The 20,201-nt window shown below is 42.8% G+C and overlaps 1 protein-coding gene and 1 pseudogene across 2 annotated transcripts in view; one reads left to right on the top strand and one right to left on the bottom strand.

Moving 5' to 3' along the window:
- LOC124043270 overlaps positions 1 to 10,119 on the top strand; it is a 31,280-nt pseudogene extending 21,161 nt beyond the window's left edge. The window contains exons 4-16 of the transcript XR_006840292.1: positions 1,490 to 1,595; positions 1,951 to 2,071; positions 2,719 to 2,781; positions 4,482 to 4,542; positions 4,959 to 5,045; positions 5,239 to 5,283; positions 5,464 to 5,567; positions 5,986 to 6,048; positions 6,612 to 6,663; positions 7,126 to 7,173; positions 7,740 to 7,775; positions 8,074 to 8,125; positions 8,794 to 10,119. The product of XR_006840292.1 is annotated as a protein NDRG1-like (transcript). The remainder of the gene's footprint in view (positions 1 to 1,489; positions 1,596 to 1,950; positions 2,072 to 2,718; positions 2,782 to 4,481; positions 4,543 to 4,958; positions 5,046 to 5,238; positions 5,284 to 5,463; positions 5,568 to 5,985; positions 6,049 to 6,611; positions 6,664 to 7,125; positions 7,174 to 7,739; positions 7,776 to 8,073; positions 8,126 to 8,793) is intronic.
- LOC124043271 (CCN family member 4-like) lies at positions 10,116 to 19,813 on the bottom strand. Its single transcript, XM_046361665.1, has 5 exons — positions 19,623 to 19,813; positions 16,220 to 16,508; positions 15,517 to 15,771; positions 11,693 to 11,886; positions 10,116 to 11,529 (listed from the first exon to the last, which is right to left on the bottom strand). Exons 1-5 carry the CDS (start codon positions 19,668 to 19,670, stop codon positions 11,224 to 11,226), a joined length of 1,092 nt encoding a protein of 363 aa, XP_046217621.1. The 5' UTR covers positions 19,671 to 19,813; the 3' UTR covers positions 10,116 to 11,223.
- Between the last annotated feature and the right edge of the window lie 388 nt (positions 19,814 to 20,201).

Below are 20,201 nucleotides of genomic sequence, written 5' to 3'. Positions count from 1 at the left end.
ATTGCACCTAGGAGCCAATAGTCTATCTTATCTTTGGAATAGTAGACTAAAGATAATCTCCCCACACTGATAACATTGAGATATGAAACAATGTATTTGTACGGTATCTCATAACGATACTGAGTTAGTTTTCAATCTATTGAAACATTGCCACACAGACATACCTAACAGAATGACTTAAAACACCATAAAGGCTTCAGATGTGATTATGCCAGTGCTATTACAAAAAATGTCTTTATTTTTCTCTTTCTTGACTGCCTGATATGTCATCAAATTAGGATATTTTGGCAACTGGGTTAAGTTATTCATTGCTGTTTTATACTGTATTCCCTCTGATCTGAGGGCTTGCTTACTCTTCACTTTGCACTAGTCCTCATTAAATATCCCATGCTGTCCCACTTTCGGACATTGTGCTGATCCAATTTAGGGATCTCTTCAGCTAGAATTATCTTGTTTTGACCACCTTGCAAAGCACCATGGGAGGCCAGGGCTTATGCAGAGTAGTAAGTACCAGGGGTATAAAACACAACCCTCAGACAAGTCTCCTCATAAAGACCTTTAACGAAGCTTACCTTCAATTGGATCTATAGCTCAGAGCACTACCTCCGTTTACTCAGCACAGGTGACCAAAAGCCACTAGGAAACATGGTTCTTGAGGGGGATTCGGACATGGAGAGTGTTGTTGCTGAGATTGAAACCTCTGTAAGTACTGTTGGATCTCTGTCTGTTATGGAGTAGTTGATGGTGTGCTTTGATAGGCCGTCTTGGGCTTGTTTACCTTTATCTTTTCTTCTGTACTATTGTGGGATTGAAATAAACAATCTGATTGTGAAAAACATGGTGGACTGAAAGTTCTTTGGAAGTAATACACATCAGTCAGAAATCATGTGGAATTGAATCCTATTGTTGGTCATTGTTAAAACATTATTGCCAGATGCTCTGGTTGATGACTCCTAGAGAAACAGAATGTACTGAAGACACTGAAAGCAGAAAGGCTAACTGATTTTGCATGAGCCTTTACATTTTGTTTCACTGAAAGTTGGATACATTTGTTTTCAAGGGAACTTTCTGATGAAGTCTTCACATTTTGGTAATTGATCATGTTTTTATTATTTAACTAGGCAAGTCAGTTGAGAACAAATTCTTATTTACAATGACGGCCTAACGGAGACCAGTGGGTTAACTGCCTTGTTCAGGGGCAAGACTAACAGATTTTTACCTTGTCAGCTCAGGGATTTGATCCAGAAACCTTTCGGTTACTGGCCCAACGCTCTAACCACTAGGCTACTTGCTGCCCCACTAGGCTACCTGCTGCCCCTTATTCAGAGCGAACTTTAAGTCTGTTTGGATGTATTCTGATTGCAATGTGTTGTGTTGGAGAAAATACATGCAGCCCAAGTTAAAAACAAGTGATTCTGAAGGGCAATTTTTTGTTGTTGTTGTTATGTTTGAATATTTAATATAGTGCTGTGGTTGATTCCATCTTTAGGAGCACGATGTAGAGACTCCCCATGGAAGGATCCACTGCACCATGAAGGGGATACCCAAAGGAGACCGGCCCGTCATCCTCACCTTCCATGACATTGGACTGAACCGTAAGCCCCATTTGCTTCATTCATCCCATCCTAGTTAATGGATTTGATGTCACCCCTCAATGTAAGACTTATGTCCCCATGCACTTTGGTATTGTTACGTTTAAGAATGAGAACGTCTATTCGTTGACTATAACGGCTAGTCAACATCATGAAAAGTGAATTTACTTCATTTGTAAAAGATAATTGATTCTCAATGACTTAGCTGGCTGAATAAAGATGAACATTTAAATAAATAGATACATTTGAAAGTTGAGAAGACGCACACAATGGCCACCGTGATAGACATTTTACATCCACAAATCATGTGAGATCCAGCCTCATCACTAACATCCTGTACCGGATCTCCATGTTTCAGACAAGACGTGCTTTGACTCCATGTTCCAGCATGAGGACATGCAGGAGATCATGCAGCACTTTGCTGTGTGCCACGTCGATGCCCCTGGGCAGCACGAGGGGGCCAACACTTTCTCTACTGGGTGAGCCCAGTCACCTAGCCTTATCTTATTTGTTGTTGATTGGATAGGACAGATGTAAAGAGGAAAGGAGGAGGAGAGTGGGTTGAAATGGCACTGGGCCGTATTCAAACCCATGCTGCAGCGGTATGAGTTCTGGAGGCAGTGACTTAGACCACTTGACCACCCTAGACCTCACCGCCTTTGCACCAAATGTAGGCCAGCCTGTTCGTCTGTCACCCTTTGACCTCTGTACTGTAGAATCTAGATCGGTTATGGCCCATTTACACAGATCTCTTGATAAATAATTTGCATGTTAGGTGAATATTTTTTGAATTTTTTTTATTTCACCTTTATTTAACCAGGTAGGCAAGTTCAGAACAAGTTCTCATTTACAATTGCGACCTGGATATAGTATATATATATATATATATATATATAATATAGTTTTTTACCTGATTGCTCTGGTGCTTCCTTTTTATGATCGTCTGCATCTTGAGTCCAGATCCCCATTGATCTGAATAGGAGAGATGATCAAAGTAAAGAAAGGATATGAGAAAGTAGTATGAGGCTGTTGATGGAATAGAGATATGGAGGGCAGTGATAAGAAGCATTGTAAAGTGTTGATAATGTATGTACTTTAACCCTGAGGGTTGTTGTTTTGTCTCCAGGTACGAGTACCCCTCCATGGATCAGCTGTCTGAGTCTCTCCCCCTGGTCCTCAAGCATTTTGGGTAAGTCCAAACAAGGACTTTATAAGATTTAGAAATTGATCCAATATTTTCATTATGAAATATATTTCTCCTCATACATTTGAACCCCAGTCCATAGGGCTCAAATGCTGACCAGACCGCTCATGCACATGTTGGTTTTGTCCACCCACACCAGATGTGATCAGGACACGCATGTTGGTTTTGTCCATCCACACCAGATGTGATCAGGACACGCATGTTGGTTTTGTCCATCCACACCAGATGTGATCAGGACACGCATGTTGGTTTTGTCCACCCACACCAGATGTGATCAGGACACGCATGTTGGTTTTGTCCATCCACACCAGATGTGATCAGGACACGCATGTTGGTTTTGTCCATCCACACCAGATGTGATCAGGACACGCATGTTGGTTTTGTCCACCCACACCAGATGTGATCAGGACACGCATGTTGGTTTTGTCCACCCACACCAGATGTGATCAGGACACGCATGTTGGTTTTGTCCATCCACACCAGATGTGATCAGGACACGCATGTTGGTTTTGTCCACCCACACCAGATGTGATCAGGACACGCATGTTGGTTTTGTCCACCCACACCAGATGTGATCAGGACACGCATGTTGGTTTTGTCCACCCACACCAGATGTGATCAGGACACGCATGTTGGTTTTGTCCATCCACACCAGATGTGATCAGGACACGCATGTTGCTTTTGTCCACCCACACCAGATGTGATCAGGACACGCATGTTGGTTTTGTCCATCCACACCAGATGTGATCAGGACACGCATGTTGGTTTTGTCCATCCACACCAGATGTGATCAGGACACGCATGTTGGTTTTGTCCATCCACACCAGATGTGATCAGGACACGCATGTTGGTTTTGTCCATCCACACCAGATGTGATCAGGACACGCATGTTGGTTTTGTCCATCCACACCAGATGTGATCAGGACACGTAGCTTGAAATATCTAAATGAACTCTGAACCAACTATATTAGTTTGGGGACAGGTTGAAAAGCATTAAACATTTATGGCAATTTAGCTAGCTAGCTTGCTGTTACTAGCTAATTTGTCCTGGGATATAATCATTGGGTTGTTATTTGACCTGAAATGCACAAGGTCCTCTAATCCGACAATTAATCCACACATAAAAGGGTAAACCGAGTTTGTTTCTAGTAATCTCCCCTCCTTCAGGGTTCTTCTTCTTTGGACTTTATATGGTGGTTGGCAACCAACTTTAAGGTGCATTACCACAACTGACAGGGGTGTGGACCTCAGTTCATCTTTCATTCACCCACATGGGTATATGCTCCTAAAAACCAATGAGGAGATGGGAGAGGCAGGACTTCAAGGTTCGTCAAGTGCGTCAAGGTTCACAAGTTGTACCAAGTTCTATTTTAGTGCTTGGCTACGCAGACGCTCGCTGACGCACGTGAGCAGTGTGGGTGCAATGATTGAAAACATTTACGTGTCAATTTATTTTGCAACGCTTGCACACGTGACGCGAGCGGTGTGGTCAGCATGTCATGCTACTTACTGTTCAGGATCTATTTTCATAGTGTCTCAGATTAGAAGTGCTGTTTTGCCTTCTAGATCATAATGAAGAGAACTCCTATTTTGAGATGCTTTATGAATAAAGACTATGATGCCTTAGACCCTCATCTATTGGCTCAAAAAATTCTGATCATATTCTGTTTGTTTGTTAACCACAGCCTGAAAAGCATAATTGGAATAGCCGTCGGAGCTGGAGCCTACATCCTGGCGAGATTCGCTGTGAGTTTGACGCCTTCCTCCCTCCTCCCTTCCCCTTTTAATTACGGTTAAGTTTGGTTCATTATGAAGAGTTTTAATCAAACCGGGATTAGAAGTTATAGTAGATGAATGTTCCCAGTGATGCTGTGCTGATTTTGGGTGTACAGTCCTGTTTATTGCTTTAGCCTGCCGCTGAGAGTCTGGAAATGTTGTAGACTGGCTCCGTACCAAAACACCCGGCCCTGTAGGGACTCCGTCTCAATATGCTGAAACTCAGATGATGGAGGGATACAAATGTTTTAACTCCTAACTGACGAAACGTTGATGTTTCAATGAGTATAGTGAATGAAATGGACCCTTATGAGGTTTCAATGAGCACTGTTTGTATAGTTTCACCATTATGAAGTCATTGACCAAATGTTTGTTTCTGTTTTTAGCTGGACTACCCAGCATTGGTGGAAGGCCTGGTTCTGATCAACATCAACCATTGTGCTGAGGGGTGGATGGACTGGGCTGCAAACAAGGTACTATACAGGACCATCTCCACACAACCACAGATCCACAACAATCCATCAACTTTAATGATTTATAAAGCCCTTTTTAGATTGTCAACATTGTCACGTAGCTTGTTTATACAGTATTAACGTAGCTATGTATATGATTGCTATTTGACCCATGGAAAAAAATATACAAATCATCTTTTCAATCTCTTTTCAGGTCACTGCTTTGCCTGAAATGCTCATCGGCCATCTCTTCGGAAAGGTGAGCAGTGGGCACCAAAATAGACAGTGATTGAAACTGCAAATCACGTCAGCATAATCCCATTGAATCTATTCCAATTATGGGCTACATGGATATAGGACAGTTCGTGGCAGGCTTACATATTGCAGTACTGTCACTAGGTCACAGAGTCTGAGTAGGTGTTTATTTCTGTCTCCGTAGGAGGAAATATCCAACAACCATGACCTTATCGCCACCTACCGCCATCACATCATGAACGACATGAACCAGTACAACCTGCACCACTTTGTCAAAGCTTACAACAGGTAAATACACTGGGCTCCTGCAGAGAATAATCATACAAATGCTATCCATGAGTTCATCCAACTATGGGGAAGTAGATGAAGGGCTTCATTGACAAAATCCCAAAGTATCCCTTTTAATCAAGTCTTACAACATGTAAATACACTAGACTCCTCACTTAGGAGAATAACACAGATTACCATGAACATCCTTTGACCCCACATAAATATGTATATATTTAATATACATAATCACATCTTACAGAGGACGCCTGTATATTCATTGTAGAAATATGCTGTATCTTATCTATGTATTTCTAATATTTCAATATATGTTATTACATATCTATAATAGATAAACATATATATGTAATATTATATTTGTAAAATGTCAGTATGTTCAGTTTGGGCCTCACTGATATCCCACCCTTTTCCCTTTCAGCCGGCGGGATCTGGAGATTGAGAGGCCCATTCCTGGTGGGAAAATCTCCGTCAGAACCCTGAAGTGAGTTCCAAACCTTCAGACTTTTTGGCATACCTCAATCATCCCACATGGCTTATTGCCAGAGCCATGAGTTTCCCTGACCTAGAAACTCTGGGCCCCAGTTATAGCCTGATCTGGTGGTTACTCAGTCCGGGAAAAACTCCTGTCTCTGTAGTACTATAACCACAGATGGATATAATGACAAGATGCTAGTCTCCGCCCTAACAATGGGATTCGTTGACCAAAGAGCGGAACGGCGGGCTGTCAAGCTCCTTCCTGTTCCTCTCTTTGGATTGGTGGATGCATCTCGTTATTTGAATACTTTCTTGAATATTCAATGATGGGTGTTGACGTCAATAGCCTGTATTCAATGGAGAGTAAGATGCTATGCTAGCCTCATGAATATGCATAGACCGTCAACAGGGACAACTCCGATATAAAGTGTTTTTTTCTCAAAGTTGCCAGGATGTCACGTGCATCACACTTATATCAGTACAGTCGTCACAACCTAAGCATTACCAAACTTCTATTAAATCAAATAAGGCTTGCGTATTAAAATAGCAATAAAAAATGTTTGCTCTCAGGTGTCCTTCTCTGTTGGTGGTAGGAGACAGCTCTCCGGCTGTTGACGCTGTGGTAAGTCCAAATACACACTGTAATCCTAACGGCCATAAACAAATCATTAACAGTAATACCTCTGGTCTTCAGTCCCTATGTTCATCAGAACATGTGTTGTCCTTTCATCTAAGTCAGGGCTCTCCATCCCTGTTCCAGGAGGGCTCCCGCCCAGTAGGTTTTCGCTCCAACCCTAATCTAGCGCACCCAGCCTGAATCAGGTTAGTTAAAACTGGGGTTGGAGTGAAAACCTACTGGAGGGTAGCCCTCCTGTAACAGGGTTGGAGAGCCCTGACCTACCCAACAAGATATTATCAAAGGTTAAAACTTTTAGGATTTAAACATGGGACAAAAAAGGGAAAGAAATCATACACCACAAAAGCTATTCTAGCAATAAAATATTACTCCCCCAGTTACCTATTTATTTCTCTATTAGGGTAAATATTTAGTCCCTCAATTAGACTCTGTACTGTGCATCTACAGGTAGAGTGCAATACTAAGCTGGACCCGACAAAGACCACACTGCTCAAGGTGAGTGGCCCCCTACAATCTACCTCCTGCTAATAATAGGTCATAATATTGGCTAGGCAGTCTGATGAGCTTCCAGGAGCTCAGCAACTACCTGGTGACTGATTTACTAGCGCTGCCTTGAACCCCTGAGACCGCAGGTTGAGGCTATGCTGCTGTACCCAGCCTCCAGGGTCTGTTCATTAGGCACGTAATGGAAAACGTTTTGCAATGGAACATTTGAGTTTCTTATTGGACCAAGTCCAGATTGTGCCCTCCTTGTTTGAGTTTGTTTACCTCGGCTTGGTTCCTGATAAACATGACCCAGGTCACAATCCTTCCTGTCTGGCCTACCTATGATGTGCACGCCCCTGGCTGTGACCTAATGCGTTCTGTAAAGCTCTGAAATGGGCACGTTTTACAGACGCTAAACTGTTAACTGTCCAGAGGCTGATGGAAAACACTTGTTTCACATTGAGGAAGTGTTAGATGGGAGGTTGTTTTGTGTAATGGGGGGTGACTAATGTCGTACCGCTGCTGACCTGATACCTTAACTCTGCCCTCTTGAATGACGTGTTTATTTTTTCCAGATGGCAGATTGCGGAGGCCTGCCCATGGTTGACCAGGTGCGTTTCTAATTGGTTAACATGTTCACGCAGGTGAGGTGGGGTGGCAAAGGGATAATCATTAGGGGGGTAATACAACGGCAGCTTGACTTAAGAGCATTAGTGACAGTAGCAATGAGGCACATACGTCAGGTCTGGAGAGCTAATACCCAGCTCAGCACCTGCTGCTACAACAGCTGTCATACATATGCCTCTCATTATCTCAGTTTGTAGGATAGGACATGAATCTGTCTTATGTCATTATGTGGATAATACCAGGGAAACAAGTTGCTAACTTTCTCCTTTGCTCACCCAACAGCCTGCAAAGCTGACAGAGGCCTTCAAGTACTTCATTCAGGGAATGGGCTACAGTAAGTACACACTCCAACACACACTCTCTGTGTAACCAACGCTGACCAGTAATTATATTAACACAAGTATTTAATTAACTATGTAGAAACATAAAAGTCTGGTTACCCTATTACTGTTTGCAAAAGAAATGTGGGTGTTCACGTCAACCTGTAAGGAGTTTGCCTGTCACCTGGTGGGTGAGATTAGTAACTGCACCTTCAGATATCAACAGGATTTTAAATTGTTTAAATTTTTAATATTTCACCTTTATTTAACCAGGTAAGCAAGTTGAGAACAAGTTCTCATTTACAATTGCGACCTGGCCAAGATAAAGCAAAGCAGTTCAACACATACAACGACACAGAGTTACACATGGAGTAAAACAAACATACAGTCAATAATACAGTAGAAACAAGTCTATATACGATGTGAGCAAATGAGGTGAGATAAGGGAGGTAAAAGCAAAAAAAGGCCACGGTGGCGAAGTAAATACAATATAGCAAGTAAAACACTAGAATGGTAGATTTGCAGTGGAAGAATGTGCAAAGTAGAAATAAAAATAATGGGGATGCCAGTTAACCTGTTCTATAATGATTATTAAATATGAAATATAGTGCCCACATTCAGAATTCAGTTGACCATGAACACAGTGTGAATGGATCTTTAACCTGGTCTCCTCTTTCCTCAGTGCCCGCCGCCAGCATGACCAGACTGGTCCGCTCTCGCACTGCATCCGGCTCCAGCATCCACTCCATGGATGGCAACAGGAGCCGGTCTCACACAAACGAGGGAAACAGGAGCCGGTCACACACCAACGAGAAGCGTGGCCGCTCCCACACGGACAGTATGGAAGGCACAGCAAACAGCAGCACTGCGCTCAAGTCCACCGAAGTGTCCTGCTAGATGACCCTTATATGACACTCAACCTTTAACCTCTGCACCCTGGTTCCTGCTGCGCTGCCACTAACCACACCTACAAACACACATACACAACTAGAGAATGTCTCTATGCCAAAGAGTTATGCGAAGAGGTTGTGTGTGTAAGGCTATGCAAGCATATACTACTGCATTATGAAGGAAATTCCTTAGAGGGAAAAACGTATTCTGAAATAAACAGATCCCTTCCCATCTGCCGCGTCAGGTGGAATATCTAGTTGTTAGTGGCAACGCAGCAGAGTGACACAGCGCAACGGAGAATGTGGGAGAAAGCTGTGGCTGCAGAACCAGTACTTAGTACAGCAGCTTGTCATCAAGACCGTTTTTTTTTTGTGTCTATAGTTCTTTATTACATGACACAGCTTTCTCAAATGTGTACCTGACTATAAATGACTTTCTAATTGTTCATCGTAAACTTTTCAATATTCTGATTAATGTACTGTGGGATACAGGAGAGAAGTGGTGTAAGAATAGGTAGGCAAGTGGATCAAAAATAAATATATATGCAGTCTTTTTTATTTTCTCAAATTGCTATTAGTCTTTGAAACTTTGGAAAGGAGGGAATTGAAAAGTATCATGTACATACAACACATTCCTGTAATGATTCCTCTCTTTTAGGACGTCTGTTTCGTCTGGAGTTAACATTCTTCTGGATCTATTATAGAGCATTTCATGAGGTTATCCTTTCATTGATCAAACAATCACATACTGTTGCTTTATTAACAGATCATGGCTTCAGGCACAATTGTTCTTTTGGATATTTCTTCTTGTGTAAATGGTTATTTCTATGCAATCCCGGCAAACAGAGATAATGTGCCATGGAAACCCTCTGACTTACTAAGACTTCTTTGTTCTGATGGATTTGAGAAAGTCAAGCCGATCCACATGATGTGATGTAAAGGTCCGAGTTAGCCATAGAGCTTCTCAAAAACCCTCTCCCACTCTTTTGTGCGCTACAGCAACACTTGCCGGCTATGTAGAACATCGCTTTATGAAGATGCATAACTGCCTAATGCTGTAGATGAGAAGCATTAAATATAGCATAACAATTTGTATTTATTAAAAACCTATAACTTTTTGTCCTGGTGTTGTCGTCATTTTGAATGATTGTAAGATCAAATGATACCACAGTTCCACAGGATCTTTAACCATATATATAGCACATGCATTCTATAGTAGCATCTCACGTCATCTCTTACTGAACAATCTTTACATGAGTATGAACGAGATTTCATGAAACTTGTTACTGTGAATATAAAAATACCTGTATGACAAACAATTTGTTCAATCATTTAGTATTCAAAATGTACTTCAATAAATTATAACTAAAATATTTCACACACTTGGTTTACTTGTAAGTCAATAAACTATTTCCGAAAGCAACCATATAAAGATGAGCTAAAAAAAAATAAAAAAAATATTGATTTACACATTTTTCCAATAGGAAAAAAAGCAAAAGAAAGATCCCCTTGTAAGAAAAAATGCTTTGTCTGGAATTCAATCCAATGGATGATCTAGAGACTGAATGCCATCTCTGTGAATGCTGGGGAAATTGCCTTTACAAGGTGGACAGTCTGCTGTATGGAGCGTTGTTCTAAAACCTGCCTTAGATTGAATACCGGCCTCTATGTATAAAATAAATTCACATATAAAACAGAGTTTCTGAAAGTCTGACAAACAAAAAAACTTTGAGAAAAGGAAAAGTAGGTGAAAATAGGGGTAGATGGAGGCTTAGGCCTAGGAACAATTAGATCCGGCATTAACCAGCGATAGCAGACACCTGCATAGTGGATGTTTCAGAGATCGAAATGCAAATCGGTGAGCAGCTACACATGCGACCATTGTCACAAATTCACACCCGCCACACTCCCGTTAGAAGTTCAGAAGGAGAAAGTGTAGGCTATATAGAAATAATGACGCTCAAATGTAAAATCATTAAAACTAATTAATACGCATTTCTATCATCATAATGGAGGTGTACATTCCTGTGGCTGTTCATGTGCCTCCATGCAGCCGATGGCAATGTCTGCTTTAGGTATAATACCGGGAGCCACTTGTGGATTGACAGCTCTAAAGCAGTTCCACCTCTAACACCATCAAAATAACTGCTATGCGGATGTTGGCTAAGCAGATCTGATTGAATAGAGCCCATAATAAGAGCATGGCTTATTATTGAAATGTCTCAGTTCACGATCTCAGGGTAGCCATAGTAATTCTCCAGCTCAGCGAAGATGTCATTGGGGTTCTTGCAGCTGAGGTTACAGAAGCAGGCGTTGATCCACATGACTTGCCAGATGAACACGGCACCGTTGGGACACAGAAACTCCACATTGATGGTCTTGGACTTGTAGGGAATGCAGCAGCGATGGTCCGTGGCCACGCAGACCCCACAGTATTTAGGCCTGTAAGACTTCTTACTGACACAGCCTGAGATGGTAAAGTTTTTTGGCTTCTCTTCTCTGTAGATGTTCATACAATTCTTCCCTGGCTGAGAGATAAGAGAGGTCTTTTTTGCAATGTGAACTCTTCAATATAGATATCATAACAAACATTAGACCTCTTTGCAATGCGTACATGTATGCATGGATTTGTGTCCGTGCCCATATATGTGGGTAAACGTGTGTATGCATACACATACTCTGTACATGTACCTTGATGTGCTTGGTGATGTCCACCTCACAGGGCCGTATGTTGCAGAGGCGGGACTCTTTTACCATCTCACACCTGTCGTTAGCATTAGAGACACGCAGGGACAGACCTCGACCACAAGTCTTAGAGCAGATACTCCAGGAGGTTGTCTGGATCACACAGTTCCTGCTCTGGCCCTTCGCCTCAACAGGAAGAGCTATGTCAACAGAGACAGGCAGAGAGGAAGTGTGTGAGTGAGAGAGAGAGAGAGACTACAATTTAATATGGGCAGTGACAGAAGTGGTTTTTAGACATTATTCATCAAAACTGGACCTAATACACCACATGACCAAAAGTATGCGGATACCTGCTCGTCGAACCTCTCATTCCAAAATCATGGGCATTAATACGGAGTTGGTCCTCCCTTTGCTGCTATAACAGCCTCTACTCTTCTGGGAAGGCATTCCACTAGATGTTGGACTAGATGTTGTTGGACTAGATCCACTAGATGTTGGACTTGATTCCATTCAGCCACAAGAGCATTAGTGATGTCTGGCACTGATGTTGGGCAATTAGGCCTGGCTCACAGTTGGCGCTCCAATTCATCCCAAAGGTGTTCGATGAGGTTGAGGTCAGGGCTCTGCGCAGGCCTGTCAAGTTCTTCCACACCGATCTCGATAAACCATTTCTGTATGGACCTCGCTTTGGCACGGGAGCAGTGTTATGCTGGAACAGGAAAGGGCCTTCCACAAACTGTTGCCACAAAGTTGGAAGCACAGAATCTTCTAGAATGTCCATTGCATGCTGTAGCATTAAGATTTCCCTTCACTGGAACTAAGGGGTCTAGCACAAAAAATGAAAACCTACCCCAGACCATTATTCATCCTCCACCAAACGTTACAGTTGGCACTATGCATTGGGGCAGGTAGTGTTCTCCTGGCATCCGCCAAACCCAGATTTGTCCGTTGGACTGCCAGATAATGAAGCGTGATTCATTACTCCAGAGAACGCGTTTCCACTGCTCCAGAGTCCAATGGCGGCAAGCTTTACACCACTCCAGCCGACGCTTGGCATTGCGCAAGGTGATCTTAGGCTTGAGTGCGGCTGCTCGGTTATGGAAACCCATTTCATGAAGCGCCCAACAAAAATATTTCGTGCTGATGCTGCATGCAGAGGCAGTTTGGAACTAGTTAGTGAGTGTTGCAACCAAGGACAGATGATTTTTACGAGCTTCAGCACTCAGCGGTCCCGTTCTGTGAGCTTGTGTGGCCTACCACTTAGCGGCTGAGCCACTGTTGCTCCTAGACGTTTCCACTTCACAATAACAGCAGTTACAGTTGACCGGTGCAGCTCTAGCAGGGCAGAAATTTGACGAATTGACTTATTGGAAAGGTCACTGAGCTCTTCAGTAAGGCTATTCTACTGTCAATGTTTGTTTATGGAAATTGCATGGCTGTGTGCTCGACTTTATACACCTGTCAGCTCTCCAGGAATAGGGTTGGAGTTAAGCTACCGGACGGTAGCTCTCCAGGAACAGGGTTGGAGTTAACCTACAGGATGGTAGCTCTTCAGGATCAGGGTTGGAGTTAACCTACCGGACGGTAGCTCTCTGGGAACAGAGGTGAAGTTAACCTACAGGATGGTAGCTCTCCAGGAACAGGGTTGGAGTTAACCTACCGGACGGTAGCTCTCTGGGAACAGGATTTGAGTTAACCTACAGGATGGTAGCTCTCTAGGAACAGGGTTGGAGTTAACCTATAGGACGGTAGCTCTCTAGGAACAGGGTTGGAGTTAACCTATATGTCGGTAGCTCTCTGGGAACAGGGTTTGAGTTAACCTATAGGACGGTAGCTCTCTGGGAACAGGGTTGGAGTTAACCTATAGGACGGTAGCTCTCTGGGAACAGGGTTTGAGTTAACCTATAGGACGGTAGCACTCTGGGAACAGGGTTTGAGTTAACCTATAGGACGGTAGCTCTCTGGGAACAGGGTTTGAGTTAACCTATAGGATGGTAGCTCTCTAGGAACAGGGTTGGAGTTAACCTACAGGACGGTAGCTCTCTGGGAACAGGGTTTGAGTTAACCTACAGGATGGTAGCTCTCTAGGAACAGGGTTGGAGTTAACCTACAGGATGGTAGCTCTTTAGGAACAGGGTTGGAGTTAACCTACAGGATGGTAGCTCTCTAGGAACAGGGTTTGAGTTAACCTACAGGATGATAGCTCTCTAGGAACAGGGTTGGAGTTAACCTACAGGATGGTAGCTCTCTGGGAACAGGGTTTGAGTTAACCTATAGGACGGTAGCTCTCTGGGAACAGGGTTTGAGTTAACCTATAGGACGGTAGCTCTCTGGGAACAGGGTTTGAGTTAACCTATAGGACGGTAGCTCTCTAGGAACGGGGTTTGAGTTAACCTACAGGATGGTAGCTCTCTAGGAACAGGGTTGGAGTTAACCTATAGGACGGTAGCTCTCTGGGAACAGGGTTTGAGTTAACCTATAGGACGGTAGCTCTCTGGGAACAGGGTTTGAGTTAACCTATAGGACGGTAGCTCTCTAGGAACAGGGTTTGAGTTAACCTACAGGACGGTAGCTCTCTAGGAACAGGGTTGGAGTTAACCTACAGGATGGTAGCTCTCTAGGAACAGGGTTGGAGTTAACCTATAGGATGGTAGCTCTCTGGGAACAGGGTTGGAGTTAACCTAGGACGGTAGCTCTCTGGGAACAGGGTTGGGTTAACCTTTAGGACGGTAGCTCTCTAGGAACAGGGTTTGAGTTAACCTATAGGACGGTAGCTCTCTGGGAACAGGGTTTGAGTTAACCTTAGGACGGTAGCTCTCTGGGAACAGGGTTGGAGTTAACCTACAGGACGGTAGCTCTCTGGGAACAGGGTTTGAGTTAACCTATAGGACGGTAGCTCTCTGGGAACAGGATTTGAGTTAACCTATAGGACGGTAGCTCTCTAGGAACGGGGTTTGAGTTAACCTACAGGATGGTAGCTCTCTAGGAACAGGGTTGGAGTTAACCTATAGGACGGTAGCTCTCTGGGAACAGGGTTTGAGTTAACCTATAGGACGGTAGCTCTCTGGGAACAGGGTTTGAGTTAACCTATAGGACGGTAGCTCTCTAGGAACAGGGTTTGAGTTAACCTACAGGACGGTAGCTCTCTAGGAACAGGGTTGGAGTTAACCTACAGGATGGTAGCTCTCTAGGAACAGGGTTGGAGTTAACCTATAGGATGGTAGCTCTCTGGGAACAGGGTTGGAGTTAACCTATAGGACGGTAGCTCTCTGGGAACAGGGTTGGAGTTAACCTTTAGGACGGTAGCTCTCTAGGAACAGGGTTTGAGTTAACCTATAGGACGGTAGCTCTCTGGGAACAGGGTTTGAGTTAACCTATAGGACGGTAGCTCTCTGGGAACAGGGTTGGAGTTAACCTACAGGATGGTAGCTCTCTAGGAACAGGGTTGGAGTTAACCTACAGGATGGTAGCTCTCTAGGAACAGGGTTGGAGTTAACCTACAGGATGGTAGCTCTCTGGGAACAGGGTTTGAGTTAACCTATAGGACGGTACTATGAAGCAATGTCCTCAAACTATTTTGCTTCACAGTTCTCAAAGAATTGCTCAATATTACCATGGTTATTAGTGTTACAAGATTCTCAATACACGAGACTCTATCCATGTAATGACTGGAATGGAATGGTATTGAACACAGGGACTATTTCTCCATCACTAATGGGACACCAGCCACTACTGATTAATTGATTGACTGACTGACTGACTGATTGACTGATTGATTGCTTGATCAATTGTTTTTGATTGATTGATTGATTGATGGATCTGTGTCCTACCTTCCACTGCATGTCTTGGAGCAGTCTTCCTCCCCTTCTTGGGCTCGTCACAGATCCACTGTTCACAGCAGCGTCCTGGGATCTTGACCCTCCTTGAGTTCTGGCACCACACCCGGGGGGGCTGGGAGTCCGTACACAGGGACACGCACCCGATGGCCCCGTTCACACACAGACACTGGTATTTACAGCTGGGTTTGAAGCTCTGCCCATTCCGGTAGATCACACCATCATGCTCGCAGCCCACGCCAACCATATCTGGCAAAGAAGGTCAGGACAGCAGTCTTACATCACAGAGAGATACACAGTGAATAAGGTAATGATAACAATGTAATGTAGCAGACAATGTTTTTAGTGTTATATGAACAAAAACAAACATGTCATGACATTGGGTAATATGATTGTGAAATCTTTTGGTATTTGTTTCATTAGTCCACTGCTGATACAGTCCCAAAATGTTTTGTATATCAGCAATCAGGTTTTCAAGATATAGGACTTGCAGATTGTAACTTGCCACATCATCATGATAATGGCAAGTTACAATTTGATATATCTTGAAAACCAGATTGCTGACATGCAAAATATTTTGGGACTGTATCAGCACTGAAGTAATGAAACAAATACCAAAATATAGTTTGAGTGGATTATTCCTTTAATCATGACGTGTCTTTAGTAGGTTAGAGTATGTGTGGTAAATGACACTTACATGCACACACTCCTTTTTCGTACCTAGGCTTGTCTGAGCTGTAATCGCAGTACAATCCCTTATGGTAGTCACAAGTGTCTGCCTCGTTGCACTCCTCCCCCACCTGCCTGGCGCAGGCCTTGCAGCAGTCACAGCCATCCATGAGCAAGCTCACCCCTGAAGGGCAGGAATGGGGGACCAGGGGGCACTCACAGGGCCAGTGGCAGTACTGGGTCCGGTTGTATGTCTCTAGGTCTGTGGATTCTGCTAGGGGCAGCATGGCAGTGGAAATCTGGGTCTGGGAGTAGGCCTAGATGACAGGGAGGAGTTAGTTACGCACTTTGCTATACATTATACATATTTTAGTTTTCTATGGTCAAACGCTATGACTTTTGATAACACAATAAACCATGTAAGTAGAAAACAGACATTCCTAAAGCATCAAAGATGTACAGTATGTTATCTGTGTAGGTTTCCATGTCTGGGACAATTTAAAAGCGCAATCAGTGGAGGCTGCTGAGGGGATGATGGCTCATAATAATGTCTGGAACGGAGTAGATGGAATGGCATCAAACACATGGAAACCATGGAAACCATGTATTTGATACCGTTCCTCCAATTCCACTCCAGCCATTACCACAAGCCCGTCCTCCCCAATGAAGGTGGCACCAACGTCCTGTGAAGCACATGTACTTGTTAGCACGTGGATCACCTGTATCACAATCACATCAGTTACGGGGGAATAATAGGCTGTTGCCCCAAGGATCAAAGTCGTAATTAGCATCATGTCCTTAATCTTTTTTTATTTCCAACATGTCCTATATCGGGCTAAGAACTAATAGACCCAAATCCCCTGTTTGGCTAGATAAGTGTTGCAAGTCCTGAATGTGCCTGAAGGTCTGGCTGGCCTTCTTGTTCGGATTGTACAACAACATCAAGGATGATTAACAGGGTAAGGGAGGTAAAAGAAAGATGACGCTGATCAGTCAAAGTACTTTTTGTTCCCCTGTCTACACAATATTCTGCCTGTAGGCCATTTTTCATAGTTTCTTTGACGTGACAATACAATAAAATGTGTCCAACATTTCACCACATGAATATTGCCTGTACAAACTGTATATATTTATGCCAAGATCAGAAACCCAATTTGTGTGTGTGATCAAATGAAAAGCACCCCTTTTTTTAAAGCACTCAAAACAGATGTGCTGTCTGAACAAGCCACTAGGAAGAGTTTTACAACCAAACAAATGGCGGTTGGTCTTGGATCCAGACTGTTTAAGTCCCTACAGAGGAAACTGGCTCGTCCGCTGGCTCAGACTGGCTCAGTATTTATAACTCCAAAAATGATTCTCAGTCTTGGACTCACATTATAAGAGCAGGACTTCCTCGTATGAGTCAGGATACAGAGTGTTCCATAACCCATTATTACACATGGAGTAGCCAGATCGCCTAATGGGCTACTTTAAAATGTCATATTTTGTGAACGAGACACTCTACTTTTTATGCTTAACGTCTGAGGGCCAAACTTTCATTTCTGATGTCTGAACATTTAACAAACAGATTTTCTGTATGGGGCTGGTTTCCCAGACACAGATTAGGCCTTTTTAGTCCAGGACTAGGCATAATATGTGTACAGGAAACTGTCTCAATGAAAACAATTGTAAATCATGTTGATGCTGTCATAACAGCAAGCGCTGCCTCCAGTATGGGCCGACCAACAGTGCTAAATGAACTTTTCTTGGAGATTCCTATATTACTGCAGGGTCTTATTCTGTATTAAACCTCTCTAATTACATTTCAGCCTCAACATATTTATATTAATATCATAAAAGCCAAAGCGCTTCTGATCCAGGTAGGTTATACTGACACAATTAATCTGCAATTAATTAAATGTGAAAAAGACCCCTTAATCATGTTATTTTTGTTTTCCTAAGCTTGTTCTTGGCAGCCCATCAGTTGCCTTCACATTTTTCTAATATAATTATAGTAACAAATAGTAAATCCATTGAGCACATAGGATGTTTAATGCAGATAAATGAGATTTAATCATGGGTGTACCACAGAGCCAGTACCCAGGGAATCTGCTGCTGAAACGTAGTCAGCAGTCATCAGGCTCAGTCATTACACAACAACATCAGAGAACACGGTTACATCCCAGATGGCACCCTATTCCCTATATAGTACACTCTTTTGGAATAGGGTGTCATTTGGGATTCAGCCAACGTGTCACTTTCAGCATTAAAGGGCTTTATGGGGGTGTTTCACAAGGTAATGAAAAAGACACAGACAACAACTGATCATGACAATAACAGTTTATCGTCTCCATGTAGCTTTTTAATCTAAAAATGAAGGGAAATTGGATGAAGAGAGTACAATTTTTTTTCTTCAAATCCATATATATACATATTGCATAACATGAATTTGAACTGTGTTTTCTGTTGAGATGAGAAGCTTTGTGCTAGGCGGTTTATGTACGTGTATACAAAGCTCTATTGTTCCTTACCCCCATCATATCTAGACAGACAAAATTGGTATTGAAATTAATGTCAATACCATCACCTGTTCAGACTTATAACCCCTTGACCTTTTGTGTGACCTTTGTGTGACCATGTGACCAATGTGACCTCAAGCAGACATATAACATCAACATCAAATGCTGTTTGGGCATCTAGGAATGAAAAAAGTGATAAATGGTTTATCAAATATCTTGATTGACTTCTAATGTGACCTTGATAATACTGCCATATAGGTCAGATAAGAAACTTGGAACTTTCTTTCCTCAGATGTGGAGTGTATAACTGATGTGACCTCTAACCCCTGCCAAACCTGGGTGAAATGACCAATGTTGTGTCACACATGCAGTCTGTTGTCAGGTTGAGAAAGTGCAAGCTGAATGTTGAGGGTAGACCATGAGCACAACTCTGGTCAAATCAACATAGAGAATCATAGACTCATCTTCATCTCTTTGTGTAAGCAGTTGTTTTTTCTCTCCCAATTTGATGCAGTGTGAGTGAAAAAACTTCAGTTTGAGGCCAGATATTTTGAGACTGTTTGAGCAGTTTTAACGTGTGATGTATTGAATGAATGAAAAACCTTTCCTAACTTGGCAGATAGGGCCACATTAAACTAGAAACATAGTATTTGATATTTGTTGATGTCATGCTATTACAGTACTGTCCAAGAAGTCCTTGAATCTGGAGTAAAATGCAAAACACGACTCTGCATAACCACATGGTGGCAGTAAAGTACAACTAACAAATGGAGGGATAACTTGTGAATACACGGTGAATTTATCGGAAGCATCAATAATACTATTCTATTCTAAAGAAATCATGAATCAGATTTGGCACATCAGAAATAAATAGATTTGGTACATAAGGCTTAAACCAAGTGTTGATAAAGTATTATAATGGCACTTTCTCACCTGTTGAATCCCTGCTGCTATAAGAATCCACTTTAGCAGCCAGCTCATCACTGGTTAGGAATTGTAAATTCATTGAACCCAGAATTATTCCTTTACTAAAAACAAAATATTTCGCACTCCACAAGTCCCAGGCAATCTTCTTCTAGTTGTCATCTCCTCCGCGAGGACCACTGTCTGGGACTGGGACTGGTGATGTTATTAAAGCTCGTGCCTGCCGACGTCACTTCTCTGGCAGCGCGCTCTGCTTTTTCCCTCTCCTCCACTCTCACCCGCTGCTCCTCACGCGCGAAAGCCCGCCCTGAAGTTGAGCTGGCTAGTCTATAAACTGAGCAATGTGTATCCCAGGTATGCAATTGAACAGTTAGCCAGTTGACTTGCCTAAATACTCTGAAATAACACACACACACACGCATATATATATATATATATATGAGTCGGAAGTTTACATATACTTAGGTTGGAGTCATTAGAACTCGTTTTTCAACCACTCAACAAATGTCTTTTTAACAAACTAGTTCTGGCAAGTCGGTTAGGACATCTACATTGTGCATGACATAATACATTTTTCCAACGATTGTT

Source organism: Oncorhynchus gorbuscha, linkage group LG09, assembly GCF_021184085.1.
Source record: "Oncorhynchus gorbuscha isolate QuinsamMale2020 ecotype Even-year linkage group LG09, OgorEven_v1.0, whole genome shotgun sequence".
Taxonomy (NCBI): Eukaryota; Metazoa; Chordata; class Actinopteri; order Salmoniformes; family Salmonidae; genus Oncorhynchus; species Oncorhynchus gorbuscha.
The sequence above is the reverse complement of the archived record's forward strand: the minus strand, read 5'-3'. Positions and strand labels throughout refer to the sequence as shown.

Bases quoted from the DNA above. Each gene is read 5' to 3' on its own strand.
- LOC124043271 (XM_046361665.1), bottom strand. From the start codon at position 19,670: ATGAGCTGGCTGCTAAAGTGGATTCTTATAGCAGCAGGGATTCAACAG. The intron at 16,509-19,622 runs GTGAGAAAGTGC...CCTGTCATCTAG, and splicing joins TAGCAGCAGGGATTCAACAG to GCCTACTCCCAGACCCAGAT. The intron at 15,772-16,219 runs GTAAGTGTCATT...CTTCTTTGCCAG, and splicing joins CGAAAAAGGAGTGTGTGCAT to ATATGGTTGGCGTGGGCTGC.